This window comes from Macrobrachium nipponense, chromosome 1 (genome assembly GCF_015104395.2).
Source record: "Macrobrachium nipponense isolate FS-2020 chromosome 1, ASM1510439v2, whole genome shotgun sequence".
In the NCBI taxonomy this organism is placed as follows: domain Eukaryota; kingdom Metazoa; phylum Arthropoda; class Malacostraca; order Decapoda; family Palaemonidae; genus Macrobrachium; species Macrobrachium nipponense.
In genome coordinates, this window is record NC_087200.1 from 168,873,573 (window position 1) to 168,898,801 (window position 25,229).

The following is a 25,229-nucleotide window of genomic DNA, read 5'->3' on the forward strand; positions in this document are numbered from 1 at the left end:
AGTTTAAAAAATGCTCTCAAGAGGATGAGAAATGATAAGGCCCCTGGAGTGGATACAATACCTGCAGAGCTCCTTAAAAACATGGGGAGGATGGAGTCATCTGGCTACTATAGAGCTAATCGGCATACTCTGGAATAGGCAAATGCCACCTGAAGACTGGAGAAGAGATCTAATATGCCCAATCTATAAGAAAGGTGACAAGACAAATTACAGCAATTATAGAGGAATATCCCTAATGTCACATGCTTTTAAAGTATATGAAAGAATACTTGAAACTAGATTGAGAGGATATGTTAACCAAAGCTGGGTGAATGGCAAAACGGTTTTCGACCAGGAAGAGGGACAACTGATATGATTTTCTCCCTCAAGATGGTACTTGAGAAGAGCTGGGAATGGGACAGGACAGATATATTGCTTTTATAGATCTTATAAAAGGCTTTTGATAGAGTACAAGAATGAAAAAATATGGGATTGCCCTAAAAGACCCTTACTATGGAATCCCTGAGAAACTTATAAGAGCAATTTATAACACCTATCAAAACATCAGATCCAGAGTAAAAACAAATCAAGAGAATGAAGACTGGTTTGAAATTAAATCAGGAGTAAGACAGGGCAGCGTCCTTTCTCCACTTCTTATTATGTTGTTCCTAGATAAATGTATGAGGGAACTAGGTGGGGATGAAGCTGCAGATATGACCATCAACCTTATGTATGCAGATGACCATGCAATGATAGCCCCCAGCGTAGAATCTCTCTAAGAAAACGTCAACAACTGGAAACGCGATCTTAAAAGCTAATGGAATGCGGATCAACAAGAATAAGACAGGGATCATGCACCTATCACGAACACCAAGTAACGTAGATGTAGAATTAGAAGGCCAGACATTGAAACAGTGTAGAAATTTCAAATACTTAGGAGTAGAGTTTAGTGACCAAAACGATTCAAAACTGGAAATAACTACCCGATTACAGAAATTCAGTAACAATCTGTATCTGCTCTACCCACTAATGAAAGACAGAAATATACCTCGCAAAGTGAAAACCATAATATACCTCTCTATTTTAAGACCAATATTGACTTATGGCCATGAATCATGGACATTAACATCAAGAACTAGAAGCCAAACTTCTCAAGCAGCTGAAATGAAAGCCCTAAGACCTCATAAAAGGTGAAAACAAGACTCCCCGGATAGGCTACGAAATGAAGACATTAGAAGAGAACTGGAGTGGAGGGATACTAGATTTTTGTGGAGAGAGGACAGCTTAGATGGTTTGGACACACCAAAGAATGGAGGAGGAGCGTATCCTTTAAGGTTTTGGAATGGAGAAAGTTCCTGAAGCAGGACGACTGACAGGCCTGGAGGCCTACCTGACGTCTGGTGAGAAAGGTGAGAAAGACCTAACAGACTTCGTTGGAGTACTCCTCTTTTCAGTGCTTCATAAGATATATATGATTTCCAAATCTATTTTCCGGACTTTCTGCCGTCCTACAGGATACTCAAAGGCTTCATCAACAATTCCAGTGGACCGTAAATCATTTAGAAGTAATTAATACACAACTGTCTAAAAAGCTACATTTTAAGATCAAGACCTGAATACTTCATTTACCTTCATCTTCCATACTAAAACAGATAATTTACAATAGAGCATGCAGCAGTCTGGTTGAATATATTCACTTTCTTAGATATAGGAAAGTAGTGCTCAGAAATATTGGTATTTATAACTTATACCAATATATATCAGTAAAGGATGAAAATTCACCAACCAACAAATTCAGATATATTGACATCAGATCAATTGCGCAGATTGGTTTAGTCATTCTAATAATATATCACCGTTATTTACCATATCTTATCCCAACAGTCTTACAGTGGAATAGGTTCAGTACTAATTTGATTCAGCGTTTCAGTAAAATTGACAATTATACTACCAACAATTTTTTCATGAAATATCCAAAAATACTATATGCTTGTTCTTGATCACTGAAATCATTAGGGAACTATTTTTTCTTTAGTTTAACCTTATCATTAAGAAGCCTATATAAAGTTTGCTTATGTAAATTGCTTTCTTTTTCCAAGATTTATTTATTATATTGTTGCAGTTTCTACATTCTCAAATAAATGTGACGGTTCTTTACTATTCTTTATACTCGTGCAGCTTCAGTTTTTAACCTCCGCTATTTGTCCTGTTTATATTATTTTCCCTCTTCAGCGTGAAGGCCATACTTTTATTCGGCAGATTATAACGATTCATGAGGTAACCTACGCTGTCTGAATCAAGGCACTAACAAAAACATGACTAGGAAAATTTTATATATTTCTTAAACCTCTCCAAAATACAGACATCACTCTACAAGTTTCGTAAGCATTAACTCGCTTAGAATCGTGGTTGCTGACGTCACGTGGTAACGCTCCTTATTCATATGTGAACTCTTTGATGTGAATTACAATGACGTCAGTAACAAGCAAGTTAGTTCCGTTTTCATGAATTCAAACTATCTCGAAACCACAAAATGTTGGTGATCATAAATTAGCAAGACATTTCTAACATCTAGAAATAAATAAATTCAAATTTATAGTTACTCAAGTATAACAGACTGGATTTCCTAACTGAATTTACCCAAATAATTTAATAGATGGAGACAAGGAGATCATTTCCCGTTCTTAATTCCACCCTATCTCGAACACTTCGAAGCTTCGAAAAGCGATGACGTCAGAGTCTTCGGACAAACTACTAGTCTACGGCCGTTAGATGTCCCTCCCTCTGACGCGGGAAGCATGCGTCGTTTATGAGCGAACAACCGCTCTCTCTTTCATTATTGCATCTGCTTGCAAGCCAGTGGTAAACCGCTTAAGGTAACCTAAACTGATCTGTTGGTTAACGCCCGAGCCATGAAGAGACAGCGAGAAAGTGCTCCAGACGCCCCTGACAGCAGCAATAAGAAGAAATGTGCAACAAGATGGTCGTCCAAGAAGGAACAAAGGAGTGGCGGCGTTGTAACGGTCGAGGCGTCGTCATCATCAGCGTCATCGGCGGCGTTCAAACTCAGTGATACCACGCCGTCGCCTGCCCCAACGCCTCCGACTCTGCTCCGCTGCTCCTCCTCCACCACTCGCGTCCTCAGCATTTCATCCTCCATCACGTATAAATGAACCTTCGGAATTTCTCACAGAGCTGAGAAAATGCGCTTTCCCAGCGTTGGTGAGTAAATATTTTACTTTTTGCATTTTTCATTTAGCCTTCAGTTGAATCATGAGAGAGAAAGACAGGACGCAGGGCGGCTTCTATCTAGGGCTTGTCTTCTGGGTGGCAGCTGAGGAGGGGCGCGTGGTGGCCTCTGGGTTGTAGACTAGATACCATTTGGGACACTTGGGGTCAGGCATTTGATAGTGAATAACAAGCAGCGTTGATTGATTGGATGGAATTGACTCCAGCTTTCTTGCGAAAACGGTTGGGGGATGTTGGTTAGTTGTATATCAGCTTGTCCTGGTCAAAATTCAACTTCGCGGTTAGTTGTTCTACGACGAATTGTACCAGTTCATAGCTACTTTCGTGGTGTTAACTTGGTGTGGAATATGTTGTACGTGTGTGCTTGCATTTCCAAAGTTGGTGCTTTCTATGTGGACTTGCTTAAAGGCTATCCTCTGTTTACCAGATAGTCTTGAATTTGGCCAGTAGCCTACTGCAACCAAGCCTAGCAGGCGTTTTAATACGTATTACTTCAGTTTTCAGTTTCTGAGACTGCAATTACACTAACATTTTAATAAAGCTAACATGAGGAATTCCTTGGCTTTGTGTCCAAGTGCAAAGGTCTACCACCCAGGTCAGAGTTTGTTGACCTGTGGTTGAGTGAAAAAGTTATGTGAAGCCAGGTTGCATTCGTTTTGAGTAATGTGTAAGTTCTCTTATGATGGCTGTGATCTGCAGTATTAGCCTAACAAGTGCACACAACCCGAGTGAGTCTTGACCCTAGACTGCATAGATTGGCTTAACCTAATGAGTTGAAGGTTGGTAGACCTAAGTACTTGCTCTGCGTGGTATTTATTACTTTGGTAATTTACGTTATAATATTTTCATTGCATATTAAGAATTTACTGTTTTTGTTGCTGGTTGACTGTAGGGTAGAAAACCCCGCATGGTACAGGGGTGGACCATGTACGATCAATGTGTACAACCCCATAAAAAGTACATTATAACGCGTCCTGACATCGGAGATGGGCATCATACGCGCTGTGTTGGTGAGAAACGGAGCTAAAAGATCTCTACTCCGGTGTAAGGACACGTTTATAATGTACTTTTCTTGGGGTTGTACACATTGATCGTACATGTCCACCCCTGTACCGTGCGGTTTTTTACCCTAATAAACATCAGAACAGATTGTTTTTGTCTGCTGGCCATCCTGGAGTACTAAAGTGCATATGCTGTGTTACAGGGGGATCGGAGGGTAAGTAGCATGCCCAACTAGGTTAGGTTAAGGTATGATAGGGTAATGCATCGCTGTGTGGACAGGTGGACACTCCCAAAATAATAATTTCAGCACTTGAAGTATCCTGAATTAGGTGCCAGTCATAACCCAACCAGCATGGAAACAGCAGATAGAGACCCCTACTTTCTTCTCAAAGTAAGTTTTTTTTTTGTTTTTTTTTTTTTTTTTTTTTCCCCCTTCACAAAATGTCATAATTTTCTGGTCAAACACAAGTTAATGAAAGTAGAGCCGTGTGTAGTGCAAACTTACCTCCATGACACCTACGACGAAATCTTACACATAACACCTTATGGTGTAGAAGATTGACACCATCTCGGTGTTTGCAGTCACTTGTGTCGATAAAAACTAAACCATTCTCCTTGTGCTAAATCCGCACACCACTTTTACCCATAAGACGCTCTGGGTGGGACATTTAATTCACAGTCTTAAATGATGAAAGTGTATTGGCTCCGGCCAGCAAAACACGTTTGTCTGGGAAGAGGAAGAAGAGTGCTTATGGTAACATTGAAATAATTTGAAGTGGATATTGTCGCTGCATATTCTTTAAAACCTTTGGGTAACTTCGCCAGCTTCACTTCCTGTTTTGCTTTTAGCAATAAAGGTGCAAATTTCTTCAAATTTGATTGGTACTGCAGTGTTTGAAGACTAAGTCTCATAATCATGACATTTTTCCAAAATCTTTGGTGAATTAGCTGTAGAAGTATGGAACTACAGTAAAGATCTAAGATCGCGAGTGTGAGCACACAAGTGAACCACCTATTCCCCATTACAATTGTCATTATTTAAGCAACCAGTGTGAACCAATACTTTGAAATAAGCATAACAGTTGTCATATATTAAAAAGATAGCATTACAGTAACAATAACTACTGTTTATGATAGTGATGTAAATTACAGACCAGTGGAAACAATATTTGGAAAGTAAAAACTGCAATTTTATTACAAATTTCAGTATAAAATCACTTATAAATGCAATGAAAGAAAAGCATGCAGCGAGGATAAATGACATTATATATATATATATATATATTGAAATAACTTTCAGGAGGTGAACATATTTCAGATTATTTTGATTACGAAAATGGCAACATCTGTAGGCCAAAGGTTGAGAGTTTTGTGCGGTGAGGATAAGTGCTGACATTATTTTCACTGCGTAGTGACAATATCCACTTCCGAAATAATTGGTTAAAAACCAGAGTAAGGTTACGCATTGCATATATTTATTATGTATTCACGATAATTCATTTTAAAATTTCGTTGTTGTGAAAGTAACCAGATTCCTGACAAATTTCATCGGATTTGATGTGAACTAGGGTAAACAACTGCAGTTGATCATCGTCATCACGTGGCTTGGCCTTATCCTCTTGATATTTAATTGGTGAAACAAGAATCCAATTACATCTGGGATTTCAAAACTGCTTTGAAAACATTTTACGAATAGCTCACATGCTTATTTTAGTTTGTATGGGTCTTTCATATGTCGCATTATGTTGACAAAACTTCAATTTTTTGAATGTTATGCATAAAGATGTAATTGTATTCTTGTTTCACCAATTATAGAGTGAATAATGTATCTCATTGCGTTGAAGAAACTAGTCTCTTGAGTGGTATGCTTAATTATTGAATTATAGTTTTATTTATTGAATTTTATTTTTATTTCCGATTAAATATAGTGAAAGGTGACTCAGTCCATGCAAGTGCCCGCACAACGATGCATTACCCTAGTTTATTGCCTCCTTTTATGGTAGATCTAGGTAAAGACTTTGCATTGGGTTATTTCTGTGGAAATCAAGTTTCCTATAGTAATTTGGGTTGTTTATCAAGAAGTTATTAATTTTGGGGGGTTGACGCAATTACCCCAGGGGTAGTACTAAACACTGATGTAAATTTGATGTTCCAAGTCCTAGTGGCTGTCGTATTCGCAGGAACGTTCTTTCCAACCCATGCAGTTAGTGCCATTTATAATAGTTTTTCCTTTAGCCAATCCCTTCTTGAACATATTACTTGTTGAAGTGCAGATTTACTTTTTCCACATGTGGCGTTATCACCATCTGCTCCAGTGACGATGCGCCCCAAGTCCTTCTGGGGCAAATCTACTTCTTCAGTTGTTGATGCGCCCCAACTGCTCACTATATAGTTGTTGCGCCCCAACTCGCGCAATTAAAAAAGATTACACATTGGATGCAATAGAGTAGTTTTCATACATAGAAAATTCTTTATTGCATACTTGTCATGAAGACACCTTTATTTCATATTCGGCAAATTAAATTTTTTGCGCCCTAAATCCTTTTTTTAAATTAACTCAATTTGGGAGATATATTTCAGACTGGATGTAGTAGAAATAGTTTTAAATTCTTTATTCTTTTATCACAAAGCCTGTATTCCTTAACTAATTGAATTGAATATGAAATAGAGAATACCATATAAAATATTGTAAAACTAATATCTAAAGAAAAGGAGTCAAAAGAGGATGGAAAAATTAGAACGTTGACAGATCTCCACTAGTGTACCTATCCCAGCAATTATGCAAACTGCCCTGGAGTGTCCTTTTATGATTTTCTCGATGCACTTGAGTTTCCTGTAAGACACTTAACTTAAGTGGCCTATCAATAATATCTTCTGCTTCTTCTTTTAGAAGGGTAGTTAGGATATAGCTGTAATTGGCTTTTCACAAAAACAGACAGTGCATGGGTATGTTGGCAGGGCCATCGCCATGATTGATGTGTGGTTAAAACTGTATTTGTACTCAAAAGTAAGGAGCCCCACTACATATCCGTGGACGATCGATTTTTGTTGGAAAAAATCTTTAATAAAGTAACTACATGTATAATGCATGTTTGGAAATGATAAAGGGAACAGTATGATTGCTAATAACGAGGTTTTTGTAGTTGCCCCAGTGAAAATAAAGCCTAAAAAACATCAAATGGTAAAGGGGGACCCATTGGGAAACTTTTTTTTTTTTTTTTTGGGGGGGGGGGGGGGCGGCGGCCTCAGACTTTCACGGCACCCAAAACTCTCAATTCCCGGTTTTGAGACACACAAATGTACATATTTACGGTTTGTTACGGCTGGCCCTTTACTCTGAATACAAAAGTTTGGCCTCTTCCTCTGCATTCAAGGTTGACGTAGGCTAGCCTAGGACCCCTTACTTTGCAGAACTTTTTAACCACTAGCCTTAAATTAGATGCTAGGACCCCTTACTTTGCATACATAACTTTGAACTACTACTTTACATGTAAATGGTAGACTAGCCTAGGCTACCTCACCAGTATTACTGATAAATTAGTTGTCAACGGTGAATGTTTGTGTGCTGTCAGTAAGGCCATGGCGGAACAGCGCTTCATGCCTTATCCACATAGTATTTGAAGATTTATGGCAAGCACGGTATGTTCTGGCAAGAGGTAATGTTGCGCTGTGCGCGCTAGCCACGGGTTACAGTCAAGGCCGTACATACAAAAAAAAAACACAACTAGCCTAGGCTATAAATCCCCTCATAAATGTAACATTAAACACCTTACTCGTTCGCCACGGCCTTACTGTTCGAACACGTGCTTTGGTATTGGCTTCGAACTAACCGAAAAACTAGTTTACATACAAATTGTGGCATCGTGCATGCTTCTGCATGCCCACCGTCGGGCCGATAGATCTGTTCGAACACGTGCTTCGAGGGGTTTTAAGTTTTCGTGAATTTAGCAGGGAGTTTACCCATCCCCATGAGTAAGAGGCTCCTCTAAGATAAGAAATGTGAGAGTAAAAATATGTAGTGCAGCAGTGCTATATTAACCCTCACAGGGCAGTGCAAATAATGCAAAACCTCTTGCCTGCCAGTTAAAAAAAAAAAGGAAGATGTGCAAATACTCTGACGAGAAAATTTCTAAGGCTGTTTGTACCAACCATGGGAATTTGGAAGTGAATACCCATTGCAGTGTCTATGCAGATAGGTGAAATAGTAGGTGATTAGCGAGTTATCAGTTACAAAATTCATTGTGCTTGATATTGCAGACTTAGTTCACATCATGTAGTAAAAGGGAAAGAGAATAAATAAAAATGGGAACATACCCTTTGTAATTTAGGATATGTATATTAAGTGATGTACGTATACTTGGAGGAGTGGTGGTGTCGTGGCTTCGCTCATGATATCACATGGGTGTCTTATTATTCTCCCTGTAACTGAATTGTGGTGTTTATCATAGGAATTGCACTTCATTTATAGTCCATTTAATAATTTCAATATTTTCTTCCAATTTCATTCAAAAAAATATGGTGTAAAATACTAATCACTAATTTGATGCCTCTTGTTAACAATGGTCAGTACTGAGTGTATCCTTTGCAGAACAAGGGTTCAAGGTTGAGCAAACTCAGAAATTTCAAGAAACGTAAAACCTTTATACTCGGTGTTTTCATTGTGTAACTCGAAGTCCAAAATTTATAACAAGTCATTATGTCTTATAAAATGCTCTAGCTTACAAGGCGAGTCTCTAGTTGCTATGCTACTGAAGAATACTGCAAGATTACTATCTGGAGATATTCCATGAGAAATCAGGTGCATGAATCTAACTTTGGCCCAGGCACTGACAGTTAACTTGTTGTAGTAATTGATGCTGTTCCGGGGGGGGGGGGGGGTCTATATTTTTTTTTTCTCTCGTATTAGATGAAATTTGCAACAATAATTCTACAATCAATGTTTGTCCTTGGGCTGTGTCTGTCTTCTTGACCATGGGGAAATATTGTAGAATGGTGGGCTAAAAATGGGGGGGAAAGGAAACACGTGTTGTTGAATTGTAAGGCTGGTCTTACAGAAATGGTAATTTCGGGTGTGTTCTCCCGTCATTCTCCGTCCATGGCTTAGATTGAAAGAATGCAGATCAGCTTGGGCATGTCTTTAGCATATGTCCAGACAAGTTGTTTTGGGTTTTGGCTTTGACTGACAGGTAATTACAACTTTAACCTTTTGTAGGGAATCATGACCTTTAGAAGTGTTAGAAAAAGATTCTAATGAAATTCCCAATTAGCATTATATAAAGTTCTAAACATAAAGACTTCCCAAAATTCTGAATTGTTAAGATGTGATCCTAAGTATTTTAGCCTCTGCCTTGAAGTTTGGTTGTTCATTCACATTGGAAGGGCTACGGCCTGACTGTGTGGTCTTAGCTGGGGAGGTAAAATGGTAGGATGTCCATTAGGTATTAATTCCATAAATGTCTGAAATGGGCACAGCATATTCTAGATAGTCCTTATACATGGTATGCAGAAAAGTATCTTAAGTTCTTTCTGCTTACCATGTCCTAGCAGGATGGTCCTTTTCTAAAGTGCCACTGCAATTGTGTATACATCGAGTAGCTCAGACTGACGAAGTTTACACAATGATTACTACCTTCTGTTGGTCATTGCTAAATCCGTATTGCAATCACCACCATGAGTTGATCAAAAGCAGCTCACGTCTACTAACAGTTTGGCTGATATGACAGGTGAGAGCGCCGGACCTTCCTGACCTTTTGTTAACGCCTTTGATTTTCCAAACTTAATTTATGAACAGGTATGTTTCCATTGAGGGTTCTCAAAGGATTTCTGCTCCTGGCTTGGTCCTTGGATCAAGCAGGAAATATGCTGGAGCAGTTTAGGTAGGGTTTCAGGGTTCCGGTGAGGTTCCTTCTCTTAGGGAGAAAGTAGATCGGGAAGACTGCACCTTGGAGGAGGGACTCAAGGGTCCTTTGCCAAAACAGGCGGAAAATCCCGAGATATAGAGGACCTTTCAGATCAGTGCTGATCCATCAGCATAATGGTCTAGAGGAAGGACCTATGACCTCGTCAGTTGATCATTCCTCTCAACTTGGGACCCTGTATGGAAACCCCAGGCTTCATTGGGATTACTGTTGTCTTTCCCTTGCTGTCGGGGGGTCCTTGATCAGGTGGATGAAGTATAGTGCGTTATTTTTCTAAGATCGCTCTGGTGGGGCCAGGTAGAAAAGGAGCGTCGTCATCTACGGGTATGTAAGTCCCATTTTAAATGCTTCCTGCAGATATAATCCTTCCTAGGAGATTCGGTTTAGACCTTGGGAGTCGAGGGAAAGGGTTTGCTTTTCCTGTTAACTTTTTTTTTTTTTTTTTTCCATTCCCCATTCTATTTAGCTATTCCTTCTTTCTCTTTCTATAATTATAGATGCGCTGAATGGCCTGTTGGCGCCGGTGTTTAGACTTTAAACTTAAGTTCATAAGTCAATTGATCTATTATGCCCTTAGAAAAGACAAACCACTTTGCATAACATTATCACTTTCTCTTTTCGTTTTTGAAACTAGAGATTCCACTGTATTTCCTGCCTCTTGCTTCCTTGTTAAGTCTACGAATAAGTTCATTCTGACACTTGTCGCTTCAGATGTTGTCTGGATAGCCTTCAAAACATCAGTTACAGGACCTTTATGATAGTTTTTATAAAATGAAGTATTTCAGGAAATTATAGACATATTTCCTTCCTTGGCCTCAACTGGTGGGTGAGGACGTTTACGGGAGTCACTTAAAGTATTTCAATAGACCATAAAGCTAATATGATTACCTTAACATGGAAATTGGCAACATATATCTGTACAAGCCACACCACAGCAATCATGTTATGGTAAACGCACTAAAGTCTCGCAAGAGATTCCTCCTCTTCTGCCTCACCAGAAAAGGTTATACGAACCTTCAAAAGAGGTTGTCAGGTAAACAGGTGGCCCTGGGTTTAGTTCACCTAGACCCCAGTCTCGGTGCAACAACCGATTGGAGAGGCAGTTCCCATCTCACAAGAAGCAGCAGAAATTCTGGTGGCTGTTTTCTGAACGTTTTCCTGCCTAGATCTGTGGTCTTTTGCATTGGCCAAACTAAGGACTCCCTCGGGCCAGTTTTTGAACAAGGGTTCGGCTTTAGGTAGACAGTACCAGTTGGGCAATTTCCTACCCAGCCCACTAGACAACATCCTTTAGTCCCTGGGAAAAATCATTAATTCTTTTTCTTTCTCTTGTACTTAAAATTGTCCCTTTCAATCTCTTCCAAGAGAAGGCAGATGAGGGTAGTAAAGAAAGGACTCTGCCCCTAAGGCGTCTTGCTTTGAAACTTCTAAGGTTCGGCTTCTCTACCCTTTTACCAAAGGGAAGAAAAGGATTCTCACATTGGCTCCCTCACCTGTGAAGGAGGTACAGATTTTCAAGCTTGCGCTAGGCCTACTGAATTACTAGCCAAGAGTGGTACTTGCTCCCTCTGCTACTTGAGGGAGCTCACTTCTGATACTGACACTGTGCCAGGGCTTCTGCCTGGGAACAGAGGGGGCTCTTTTCCCTCTGTGCCAGGAGTGGAGTTGCACAGGTGCATCGGTTCTCCCGGTCACTACCGTTAAAGGTTACCGGCCCAGGACTTCAATAATGGCCTGTCTAAACGTACAACTGTAGAGGCAAGAATGGAGTTCCCTATGCAGACTTTCACCAATGGCTTCGTTTTTGAAGTCTTGGACAAGTACTAAGAATGCCATTGCCTTTTCCGGCAGTCACCCCTCTTTACTCCTTTTTCCTCATCACGAGTACACAACAGGGGCGGCTCGGCCTAACCCAGAGCTGTGGCTTGGCAATGCCGACTTGAATTGGAAGCTTGGCTCCTTCCTTTGTATTCCGGATGAATTCTGTCTGCAAACAGGTTGCAGGAGGGGAGGGAATTGGTCAATGCAGACCCCTGCACTCCTTCCCCCTTTGGCATATTGGCCACATGCCCTTGGACATTTTTCCTTGGAGCTGTGGTGGAGGCTCTGTTTGTGTGCCTTGCCTGGCTTCTATAACAGGACAGGTTCACATCTCGCTTTAGACATGTGGGCAGAGTGGATTGGCTACAGTGCAGGTAGGCTACACAGTAGAGTACCCATTCCATTTGTCAGACTATTGAAGCAACCGCTTGTTTCTCTTGGAAAGGGAGGAAGATCAGGTTCCAGACAAGACACAACCCATTGCTGGTATTTGCTTTACTGTCTTTCACAAGTTGCTCATCCAAGCTTTTTTCCTATGATATGACTTGTCCATCATAGGAAGAAAGCCCAGAAGTCTATAGTTGACCTCTCAGTTCCAATACTGCGATAAATTCGTCAGAGGTACGATTCAAACCCTAGTTCTTAGGATCAGGCCATGAATCAAGGTGAGTTGCTCGTCTGACCAATATCGGAATCCTCTCACTAATTGTGTCTCCGAATGTCAAGGACCAATGGATTGTACATTGTGAAGTGTGTGTTTATTATTATTATTATTATTATTATTATTATTATTATTTCTCTTCTTCTTCCTCCTGGCCCATAAGCAAAATGGATACATGAGCTCCAGAGGTTCGAGATTTCCTAATGTGAAGACCTCAGTTGTATACTTAGGAAAAATACAATTTACTTTAAAAAATTGTGTTTTGGAGGCCTTAGGCTCTTAGATTGTTGATTAGTTGCATGGCCTGATGTACCTCTGGCTCTTGTAGAGCTAGGCGTCCTTTATTCTTTTTCATGAGTATGGCGGGCTCTTAACATTTGTCAGTTTCCGATATGAACCTCAAGAATCTCGTGGTCCCCTTTCTCTGCTCATGAGTGTGACCAGGAGCATGGTGTTTATGGTGGAGGTGGAACTTCACAGCCAGAGACTGTTCTCCCTCTTCAGGTGCTAGTCTCCTACACATTTATTTCCTTTGGTAGATAAACCAGAACCTTTAATCTTATCTCTAACCACCTCACAAGGTTCTTAGTGCCTGAAGAGGGTGGTGGTAGCTGATGAGTTGATTGTTCACCCCTTCCCCATTCACAGATCTTCACCAGATAACTACCTTGTTAACAAAGTTTCAACAACCATTTTCAGATCATACTGTTCAGGTTCAGGTTTATATACTTTGGAAAAATACAAGTTACTGTGAAAGTTTGATGAGTTTTTGTTCTCATTACATATTTGTTTAACATAAGGTTTTATGGTTGATTACTGAATAGCACTTTTAACTTTAGTTAATGCGTCTGGTATCTCCGTGTTTCAATAATTGTCTCACGGTCGCATAGAAGGCGCAAGAGTAAAGTCTAGACCAATGCATCGTTGGAGCCCACTATGTAACAACTGGTCTCTGGTGTGTGAGTGTAGTACATTGATATGTTGAAAAAAAATTCATTTTAATCACTTTATTACAAAATTCATAAACAATGAAAGCAAGAAGTGAACAGACATAGCAAAGCTATGAACTATTAGTAAAATATTTATGAATAAAAAATACAAATTGATATGATGCAAGCAGTTTTTATAGAATTAAAACAATACAGTAATTGTAAAGTAGTAGAATAGAACATTAACATAGTTACTATATACAATACCCCAACTAATGATAGTTTTCTTTTGACAGAGAGACAGTGCACTAATAGCCAAGCTTCTTGATTGTGTGATGAGGAAGTTTTTGCTTGTGCCAAACAAACTGTCATGGGGAGAAGAGTGTGAGGCAGTTTTGACACTACTGTATGTTTGTCTGCACTACCCAACAACAGTTACTCCACAGTTTGCTGAAGAGGTTGCTTCAGAGTTTGTTGGTCGTTGTAAGTAAAGATTATTGTTATATGGATATAGCATATTTGTGAATGTTAAGATATTTACACTAAGTTATATATGTAATATAGAATTGACAGGTTTATGTAATTTATTTATTTTTTTTTTTTTTCTCTCTCCAAGGGGTAGCTGACAGTGGAGCTGGGAGTCTCGGAGACATAGCTGTCCTCATCACTGAAAGAAATAAGTGTAGCAGCTTTGCTCTACTGTTGCTCCTTATTGGAAATCATGTTCCTGAGAAAGTTGATAAATTCCATTTGGAGGCATGTATTTCATGGAGCAATGATTGGTCCCCTGGTAGCAGAGCACCTGATTGGCTGATTGATGCACTTGGGCACAATGAAAATATTTACTCACTGAAGAGTATGCTCTTTACTTCGTACATGTTGTTGAAGGGCCAACCGTGGACTTTGGAAGTGCGAGATAATTACACTGGTGTTCTTGTACAGTACCTTGCTGCTTGTAAACTGTATAGGGAGTCTAACTATTATGAAAGTTTATCGCTGTTGCATGAAATTAATTTGGAGGAATGTGGAACCTCGCTGCAAGGCTGGGTGTTATGGTCAACAGGCCTATGCTTATTCAAGTTGGGAAAATCCAGTACTGCACTAGTTAAACTTCAAGAGGCAATTGATAAAAGTAATTCTTCTGTTCCTGCCATCTTCATGTGTCGCAGGTGGTTTCGAAAGATGGCATTTCCAGTGCTGAAGTGGAGACGTTGTCACTTTAGTAGCGGTAGGTATAACTTGAAGTTAAGCCTGTAGTACTTAAGTAAGCCTGTCGATCCAAAAATGTTTTGATTATGAAGTTAAATAGTAACTTTTAAAAATTAAGTTTATAAATCTTTCATGTGCAGTTTTGAATGTTAAAAGAATCAGTGGAAGACTGTTCGCGTAGAAGACCAGAACAATCTCAAAAAGTTGTCTACTAAATACTAGAGAAATACTTAGCACGTTGGTTGAGTGAGTATCTCTGGTGCATGTGGTTTAGTTTTCATGACTAGAGATTTCACACTCATCCAATGTGCTCAAGTACATTCATCAGTTTTAAGGACTACAGTCTTATCAGGTAAGTCATTGTTATGCACGTGGGAAATGTACTTCCCAGCAGTTTTTATTTATTTATTTTGTATTTATTTTTTTTCTTCAATTGGATTTGTCAGTGTATACCAGTGGTGTAATGTAATTTCCCAGGTAGGAACTACCACTGTGGTAGGGTTGACTAGTTTCCCATCACAGTGATAGTACCTTACTGAGAGTTTACAGAATTTTCTGCTATATATCTCGTTGTGGCATGTGTAAGTTAATGTTGTCATGAAGGACTTGTAGTTTAATTAATAGAACAATAAAAAGTATTCCTTGAATTTCTTTTTAACTCATTCACCTAATGGAATGGAAACTGAGCTGTGGTGAACAAAATTTAGCATTTATAAGGTTAATTGTAAACCAGAAGGCCTGGTATGCACTAGACATCAACTAGATATAGTGTGCAATAGATTTCACCACTTGTTGCCCATAATGGGTATATTAAATATATGTACACTAAGCCACTGTGAAATCTTACAACATAGTAGCACCACTGAGAGGAGGACTGAAATTTCTTTGTATCATGTGTCCAAACCTGTGACCAAAGAGGTTTCCTAAAATTATTAGTTTTGTATATGGCTGTCGGTTATACAAAATATCTTAACTGGACACATTCCAACAATTCATCAGTATCTAAACTGGCAATGTGTGATAAGCTAGTACAGTGGTAATAAGTTCTTGGAAAAATGATGGCATAGGGTTATTGATTAGCAATGAATTTAAACATTGTTTTGGGGGGGGGGGGGAAGGCAGGGTGGTTGCCATTCATTGCAAGGTTCATCAAAGAAGCTTCAAAGTCTTGTCAGAAAGGTTTGAGGGGAAAGCAACAAAGTTACTACTATAAAGTTCAGGAATGAGTGGCTTGCGCGCTCTGCGGCCAATCTGGTGGTCCGAACTTTGAATCCCGACTCGGCTAACACGGAATCAGAGGAGTTTATTTCTGGTGGTAGAAATGAATTTCTCTACTGTGTGGTTCGGATCCCACAATAAGCTGTAGGTCCTGTTGCTAGGTGACCAGTTGGTTATTTTGGTGTAAGGACTTGAATTCTGAAATTCTGTTTATATAACCACGGAGGACCGCCTCTGGCGTGATCGGTAAGGTCTTGGCCTGCCACCTCTAGCATTCCACGGAGGTGTTAGAGGTGAATTTCTGGTGATAGTTTACTCGATGTGGTTAGGAAGTCACGTAAAGCTGTTTGCCCCATTGCTGAATAACCACTGGTTCCATACAACGTAAAAACTAAAATTATAACCTAGGAGGGTGATGAAAGCAAACCAAGTATAAGATCTGGAATTGAGAATTCTTATCCAAGTAATTATCCTTTTACCAACGTCAGATTAAAAGGATGTGAATTTTGGATCCTGTGTAAGGCTGCAAAGAAAAAAATTGTGAAGGATAAGGTTGTGATTTAAGGTGGATGGGGTTGGTGAACTTTCAAAATGTTTCTGAGGGAAAGTTTTTAGTAGGTATTAATTCCCCCAACTTAAATAAGGCGGGAATGAAGACTTCATGTCATCCAGAATGTTTGCAGCAGGATAGTTTATCCTATGTCAGGAATTAGTGATTGGTAAGACAGAAAAAAACAACCAAACTGGTGGGTACCTTTCAACTTCCCCTTGAAATGATTAAATGTTGAAAAAAAAATTAATTTGAAATGGGTGGTAACAATTGTTTTAAAAGCAAACTTGTCAGCACCGTTGGTTTGTCGGGGATTTTAAAGTATGCCAGGCAATCTTTACTTTTTATCATTTAAGTACTTCTTATGGTTATGAAGCCAGCTGCAGTTGAACTGAATTACCTGTGGTTGTCCTTGAAGGAATAACAATTCTCAGTTGCATATATTTATTCAGACATTTAAATTATTTCATAATAGCCACCTTTTTGTGAAGGGTGACGCTCCACTTTTTGCAAAACAATTTTCCTGCACCTGCTTAAAGTTAATCTGGATTTGACAATGTTTGAAAGCATGTTCTTTTTTTTCTTGGAAAGAATAACAAGAAAGTAATTCTTTACTTTCATAATGATCAAAGTACCTTTGGCATTGCTCCTTACCTTCCTGTGACTCCCTTTGATGAGGTTCACTGGTTGGACTATGCTTGCTTAGGAGGTAGATAAAGGTGCCATATGAAAAGGAAAGCACTGAGGAAAACTTATTGGAAAATATTGAGGTAGGTAATGAGAGGTTGTACAGCAATGAAATGTAATCTGCTTTTAAATATATTTTAAATTGTAATTGCAGTTTTCTATTTTTATTGCTTGTCAACATACTGGTGCTTGAGGTACATTGTGAAGTCTGTCATGAAGTCAAGAAAGGTAAAGTAAACTAGGCAGAGAAACTTGCATGTAGTGGAAAGTCTCCTTAAAATTTATATAGCAGCTTGCATACACAAATGGCAGAAGTTCAGAAAGCTGACTCCAAGAATTTTTTATTGATTATAATGCATGTCACAATTACTGCCATGTAGTCTTTGGAGCCGGTATTTATTGTGAGAAGTTAATAAATAACCACTATAGTACTAGTCTGGCAGCTGTCTTGACCTTGTGTTCACAAATGCTACTGAAAGCGCCTCAGTGGCGTGGTTGGTATGGTATTGGCGTCCCACCTCAGTGGTCGCGGGTTCGATTCTCGTCCATTCCATTGAGGAGTGAGAGATGTGTATTTCTGGTGATAGAAGTTCACTTTTGACGTGGTTCAGAAGTCATGTAAAGCCGTTGGTCCCGTTGCTGAATAACCACTGGTTCCATGCAACATAAAAACACCATTCAAGCAAACAAACAGATGCTACCGGGATTGGATCTAGTTGAGTAGGTTCATCTGAATGTTTTATCCAAAGGTAATGAGGAGATTAATCAAGTTGTTCCTGATGATAGCTTTTCAAGTAGGTGTACAAATTACATACTTGAAATCCCAGGTTTATTGGGATCCAGTAGAGTGGTATTTATAGTCTTGAATTAAATAGTTTTAAATGATCACTATAAGACTTCTTATTGAGAGGGGAATTCCTTCTAAGAGTTTGGATCGCATTATTGAAGGCTGAGAGTCACTTAATATTTCAAATGCTACATTAGATCCAGAATTAAGTGCTATATATATTAGATCCATGTTTCAAGAAGAAAAATTAGACGACTACTATTTAATAAGTTTTCCTTATAAAGGTCATCAAATATAGGACAAATGACCACCCATGGTTTTGATAATAGTACTACATATAGTCCAGGCTACTGTGACAAACGGACCAAATTTAACACTAAGACAAAATGATTAAAATGAAAGTTACACCATTTTTGTTGAGTTGCCATGCTGCAAATAGAACTTGTCACTGCTGAGATAAATTGCAATGTAAATAATTCCTCTAAGAGGAAACTTGAAGGAATTACTCAGTCTTATCTATCGTTGGGTCAGGCTCATCTTCCACTACACTAATAGATTATGGTAAATTGGTTATTGGCCCTAGGGAAATGGCTGAACTGCTTCATTGAGCTTTTGAAGCTAAGCAGTCTGCTGAGGATGTCCCTCTCCCAGATACTTGTAATACTGAACTCTCTACAAAATTGCTAGTAACTCAAACCTCCTATGTGGCTGGTAGCTAAAGCCAAGGAAGAAAATTGGAACTGCTACCAATTTTGTTGTCTCTAGAAAAGTAGATAGTACTATAGATTTTTTGTCCAAGAGTCGGATATCTGCAAACTGCAGGATCTAAGGCCAATCTCTTATTCTCTCTGCTCACCAAAGTTGCTAAAAAACTATTTTTTAAACCACTAAATAAATAGTACATGTGACACCTAAAAGATTGTTACCTGACACATAGTCAATATGCATATAGAAAGCAGTTAGGCACTTGCAATGCACTTTTAGACTTGCAATTTGCAAGAGAACCTTGATAAGGGTTTCAAGTGCAGACTAGTATTTCAAATAGATTTTAATGATGCTCTCAATTTAGTAAATACCAGGGCACTTATTTATGAACTCCAAAATCTTGGAGTGGGTGGTATGTTTTAGGATTACACGCATGATTTCTTTACAGGTAGGCAGCAGCAAGTTGCTTTGGATGGGAGCTTTAGTGAACCAATACCTATTTTGTCTAGAGTTCCACAGGGTAGTGTTCTTGATCCACTTATTTCCAGGTATACAAGTTATATGGTTGTTGGCTTGAAAAATAGGATTGTTCAATATGATGATGCAACAATTGTTGGTGTAGTAAAGTCTCCACTTACAAGAAATGAAGCTGCCCTCAGCCTCAGTTAGGACATGGACTGGGTTAGTGAATAGTGTAGTTGGTGAGGTATGAGGCTAAACTCCAGTATGTAAAACAACTAATTACCTGATCTAGGTGTAACTTTTGACTCATAGTTAACTCTTGAGAAACACCTAATGAATGTATCGGAAAGTGCCAGAACAAGTTAGGTATTGTTCGTAAGGCATCGTATGTTTATAACAGTGATAAAATCTGTACAACCTGTTTTGGGTCTTGTGCCTTCCATACTAGAGTACTGTTCTTTGGTATGGATGTCTGCTTCTGCCAGAGATTTATCTTATAAATAGTGGTTTGTGGTGGTAGGTTACTGTTTCCTAACAGTAGCAATTATGACTTGGACCATTGATGGATGGTCTCTTGTTAGCGACTTTTTCATGAGTTGTATTTCTGCAGAGATCTTTCACATCCGCATTTGATCTCTGATCCCCTTTCCTGCCAAGATATACAAGCACCTCAGTGGCGTGATCGGTATGGTCTTGACCTGCCACCTTGGTGGCCTCAAGTTCGATTCTTGGGCATTCCACTGAGGTGTGAAAGATGTGTATTTCTGGTGATAGAAGTTCACTCTCGACGTGGTTAGGAAGTCATGGAAAGCTGTTGGTCCCGTTGCTGAATAACCACTGGTTCCATGCAATGTAAAAACACCATGCAAACCAAAAAAAAAACCTGCCAAGATAAACAGAGTTGCTGAACAGTTGCACAATATGCTGTAAACGTGCCTTGCTTTCAAACTTTTCAGTTCCAGAGGTCCTTTATTCCTTATACCATTGGACTGTGGACCAACCTTCCAAAGATGTCGTGCAATTGGAACTTCAGATCAAACGAAGATGCAATGCATTATGATCCTAATGCATTTCTTGCGTTTTAATATATTTTTATCGATCTATATAACAATTTATTTATTTGTTCTTTTTTGATAAGTGGAATCTCTTCTTTACATACAATGGAATCTCAGTTTTCATGTATGACACTTACCTGGCAGGTATATATATAGCTATATTCTCTGTTCGCACTGGCAGAATTTTCAAAACTCGTGGCAACCGCTAGATCACTGGTAGTTCAGGTGATCGCCACCCCGTTCCCGTGGCGCTGGTGCTCGGAATCATTCCCATTTTCGTCAGATTTTTTCTGCCACCCGAACCGGCAACATCGTTGTGGGTTCCCTGCTAGAATTTCGAACTCGTTAGCTGACTTTCGCTGTATTTTGATGGATTTATTGGGTATCGTATTGGAAAGTTGGATTGGCAATCGCGTTTGGAATTTCTTATAATGTCTGATTCTGGTTTAGTATTTACAGTGTGTGAAAGAAGGGTGCAAGGTGAGACTGCCGAAAGCCTCGGTAGACCCTCACACAGTATGTAAGAAGTGTAGAGAGGGTGTGTGTACTTGGGATAATAGATGTAATGAGTGTGAAAGTTTAAATGAGAAGGAATGGAAGACTTTCACTAAATATGTTGAGAGACTAGAAAAGGACAGAGTAAGGAGATCGGTTGTCTCGGAGTGAGAGGTCAGGCTCTTCTAGTAAGGCCTTGAATGCTTCTGTTATTTCTCCTCCTCCATTCCCAAGTAGAAGTTGTGATCCTTCTCCTCAGGTTTCTCCTGCGCCTGTTGCTGTTTCTGAGGATCCTAATTATGTGAAAGGGTTTGCCGCCCTTGCGTCAATGGGCGATCAGATTCAGCGTCTTACAGACAAAGTGGGTGCTTTTGAGAGTGTCAGTGTAGTGGAGGGGGCGGCTGATCGTCTCTCGTGCTCCTAGACCTAGGCCTCTGCAAGCTCCAGACCCAAGGGAGAAGGCATGTCGACAGTCGAAGGGAGGCGCAGAGGGGTTCCCTTACGATCAGTCGTCCCTTCAGGCAGTCCTGTTGCGTCCAGGCTGCAGCAGTGCGCCATAGAAAAGGCGACACTGGGAAGTGTTTTTCTTCTACCGATAGTTCTGCGTCAGGCAGGTATCGACGCTATGCGGAAGAATCGCGTCCGCTGAAGAGGACGCATAGACCTACGTCATCTCAGGATGAACTTGACGCTCAAGAGCGGTGGAGTAGCCCCGAGATTTTCTCATCTAGTGACGATGAGGACGTGGTTCGGTTAAAAGGAGGAGAACTTTTCGTTCAAGGCAGGACACAAGACTTCATTTAGACGGCGGTTCGCCTGATAGGAGCCCTCCTTCTGCATCCTGGGCAGTTTTCTCGTATCTTCTCCTTCTCGTAGACCTCAGATTCGAGTTTCTCGTCGTAGCAATACTTTCTCGTCTTCGTTCCCCGCATGCTCAGGCATCCCGTCAGGAAACAGAGACTAAGGACTTTCTTAAAGAGATGCAAGGAAAGTTAGCCGATCTAGTTATATCGTGGGAAGCAACGGACACATCCTCCTACGAGACGTAAGGACGTTTCTCTCCCGTCAAGTCCTCCAAAAGGACGCATGATTGTTTGCCTCCTCCTCATCGCACTTCGGATTCTCGTGTAGGACGCAAGTTACCGGCTAAGTCGGACGGACTCTACCAGGCGGACAGGACGCAGGACGCAATTACGGAGCGGATTCACGTTTGGTGGACGTATCTCAGAAGGACGCAGGACGCAGGCGGCAGGAGGTTAACCCTTCTTCTTCCCGTGAGGTTAGAGAAGATGTTCAGCAGCAAGACCTTGGATTACAAGATGTTTCTTCGGCAGAAGAGGAGATGGAAGACTTAGCGTCTGAAGAAGAGAAAGATGGTGAAGCACCTTCTTCAGACTACAAGAAGTTAACTGATTGCCTTCTGTCAATTTTGAAGGGGAATTTCAGCCTTCAGCTCCGATGTCACCCCTTTCTCAATTCTCCAAGAATAAAACACCGAAGAAGTCATCGTTTTTGAAGATGAAGCTTTCAATTACAGCAAAGAAGGCTCTTCAAAGGATCGATACGTGGTTGAAAGAAAAGAGGGAAGCGGGCAAGACTTCTTTCTCCTTCCCTCCAGCCAAATTAGCATCGAAGTCCGGAATCTGGTATGCGACGGGGGAAAGTCTGGGCCTGGGAGTTCCTGCCTCCTCCCAGGGGGATTTTTCCAACATTGTTGACAGTTCCCGCCGACATGCTTTGAATTCGGCTAAAGTTTGGTGGACGTCATCAGAGTTAGATCATCTCTTGAAAGGTATTTTCCGGACATTCGAGGTTTTTAATTTTCTTGATTGGTCCTTGGGGGCTCTGGGACGAACCTTGGAAGATAAGGAATCAACTTCTTCGCAACTTCCAAGCAGTATTATGTCCTGCATGGACAAAGCCCTAAGGGATGGGGCGAATGAGTTAGCATCGCTTTTCACCGCAGGAGTTTTAAAGAAGAGGTCATCCTGTGCTCTTTTGCTGCAAAGGGCGTTTCTAACGCTCAGAAATCCGAATTGGTTTTTTCCCCACTCTCGGATCAGTTATTTCCTTCGGATCTTATCAAGGATATTTCGCTTTCCCTGACTCGGAAAGCGACGCAGGATCTTTTAACGTCTTCGGTAAGGAAATTTTTACCCACCAAAGTGGTTAAGAAGACACCTAAGGAGTCAAGACAGGCTAGTCAGCCCTTTCGAGGCAAGTCCTTTTCTCGTCCTTCCTTCAGAGGAAGAAGAGCTCCTCCCAAGAGGGGTTCGAAACCCAGTAATAAACAATGGACTCCAGAAGTTTGGGAGATTTGGCAAGAAAAGGGAGCAGATCCTTGGGTAGTCACGGTAGCCAAGGAAGGTTACAAGATTTTCTGAAGAAACCACCTCTTTCGACATCGCCAAGAGAACTTGGAGCTCACTACAGTGATCCAGGGAAACAAGAAGCACTGCAAGAGCAAGTACTTTCTATGCTCAGGGAAAGGAGCAATAGAACCTGTTCTGGATCACTTATCCCCGGGATTTTACAACCGGCTTTTCTTAGTAGCGAAATCCTCGGGGGGATGGAGACCAGTACTGGACGTAAGTCAACTCAACCTATTTGTGGAGAAGACAAAATTTACTATGGAGACGACCGATTCAGTACTGGCAGCGGTGCGTCCAGGGACTGGATGGTTACCCTGGACCTTCAAGACGCATAGTTTCATATTTCAATTCCCAATTCATGCAGGATCCAGGAAGTACTTAAGATTTGTGATCCAGAACAGGGTCTTTCAGTTCAAAGCCCTCTGCTTCGGACTGTGCACAGCCCCACAAGTTTTTACAAGAGTGATGTCAAGCGTGGCAAAGTGCTACATATTCTAGGGATAAGAGTGTCTCTATACCTAGACGATTGGCTCATAAGAGCCCAATCAAGAAGACAATGTCTGGAGGACTTAGAAATGACGTTGGCATTAACGAACGAATTAGGGCTGATGGTGAACTTAGAAAAGTCGAATCTGATCCCCAATCAGGAGCTAGTTTATTGGGGAATTCTTTGATTTCCTCAGCGACTTTTCGGGCTTTTCCATCTCCCGACAGGCAAGCTCAATGCATCCGGAAAGTACAAGCCTTTCTAGAGAAAGAACAATGTTCTGCACGAGAGTGGATGAGCTACTGGGGACTCTCTCGTCACTGGAACGGTTCGTTTCTCTAGGAAGGCTTCACATGAGACCCTTGCAAATATCTTTTTGAACCAAGTCTGGCCAAGAAAATCACAACCGGATTCCTTCCTGTTTCGAATTCCTCGCAAGATCAAAGAGGAATTACTTTGATGGCTAACTCCGGGGAATAAGTTAGCGGAGGGAGCGTCGCTCCAGCAGAAGAACCCAGACCTTGTATTGTTTTCAGACGCGTCGGATGCAGGCTGGGGAGCGACTCTCGGCCCTCAAGAAGTGTCGGGTCGCTGGAGCAAGGAGGAAGCGTCTTGGCATATAAACAGGAAGGAACTGATGGCGATTTTCTTGGCTTTGAAAGAGTTCAACGCGGTGATCCGCAACAAGGCGGTGCAGGTCAACGCGGACAATACCACAGCTCTGGCGTACATCCGCAAGCAAGGGGGAACGCATTCAGTCTCTTTGCAAGTTGACGGAGGAGATCCTTCTATGGGCAGAGAAGGAAAACGTAACCCTTCTCACCAGGTTCATTCAAGGGGAGAAGAATGTGAGAGCGGACCTGTTGAGCGGGAGGAAGGTCAACTTCTGTCTACAGAATGGACTCTTCATCTAGAAGTATGCCAGAGTCTGTGGAAATTATGGGGTCGTCCAGTGGTGGACTTGTTTGCGACCGCAATGACAAAGAGATTGACGACTTATTGATCTCCAGTCCCAGACCGTCAAGCAGTCGCAGTAGACGCCTTTCTTCTAGATTGGACGGGCTAGACGTGTACGCCTTTCCCCCGTTCAAGATATTAGGAAAGGTTTTGAAGAAATTCAGGGAGAGTCAAGGGACGAGAATGACGCTCATAGCTCCCTACTGGCCGGCCCGAGATTGGTTCACAGAGGTACTGGAATGGACAGTAGATGTACCAAGAACACTTTCAGCAAGAGTAGATCTACTCAAACAGCCGTCACTTCAACAGGTACCACAAGAACACCCTCGCTCTGGGTCTGACTGCTTTCAGACTATCGAAAGACTTGTCAGAGCGAGGGGATTCTAGAGAGGCGGCCAGAGCTGTGGCCGGAGCAAGAAGAGCCTCGACTATTAAGGTGTACCAGGCGAAGTGGGGAAATCTTTCGTAAGTGGTGCAAGAGTCGGAAGATTTCTTCATCCAGTACCTCTGTGACCCAAATTGCCGACTTCCTTTTATATTTAAAGAAGGAAGTAGGGTTGTCAACTCAGACAATTAAAGGATATCGTAGTATGTTGGCCTCAGTATTTAGACACAGAGGTTTAGATATTACCAATAATCTCGATCTGAGAGACCTAAATAAGGTCAATAAAAAAGGGCCTTTTTAA

At 40.8% G+C, this 25,229-nt stretch overlaps 1 protein-coding gene across 1 annotated transcript; it reads left to right on the top strand.

Annotated features, from left to right (window-relative positions):
- The first annotated feature begins 1,321 nt into the window (after window positions 1-1,321).
- LOC135218993 (uncharacterized) lies at window positions 1,322-25,229 on the top strand. The gene is made up of 6 exons (XM_064255431.1): window positions 1,322-1,388; window positions 3,050-3,201; window positions 13,856-14,042; window positions 14,176-14,787; window positions 19,164-19,379; window positions 24,895-25,229. The coding sequence occupies exons 1-6, from the start codon at window positions 1,322-1,324 to the stop codon at window positions 25,227-25,229; spliced, it is 1,569 nt and encodes a 522-aa protein (XP_064111501.1).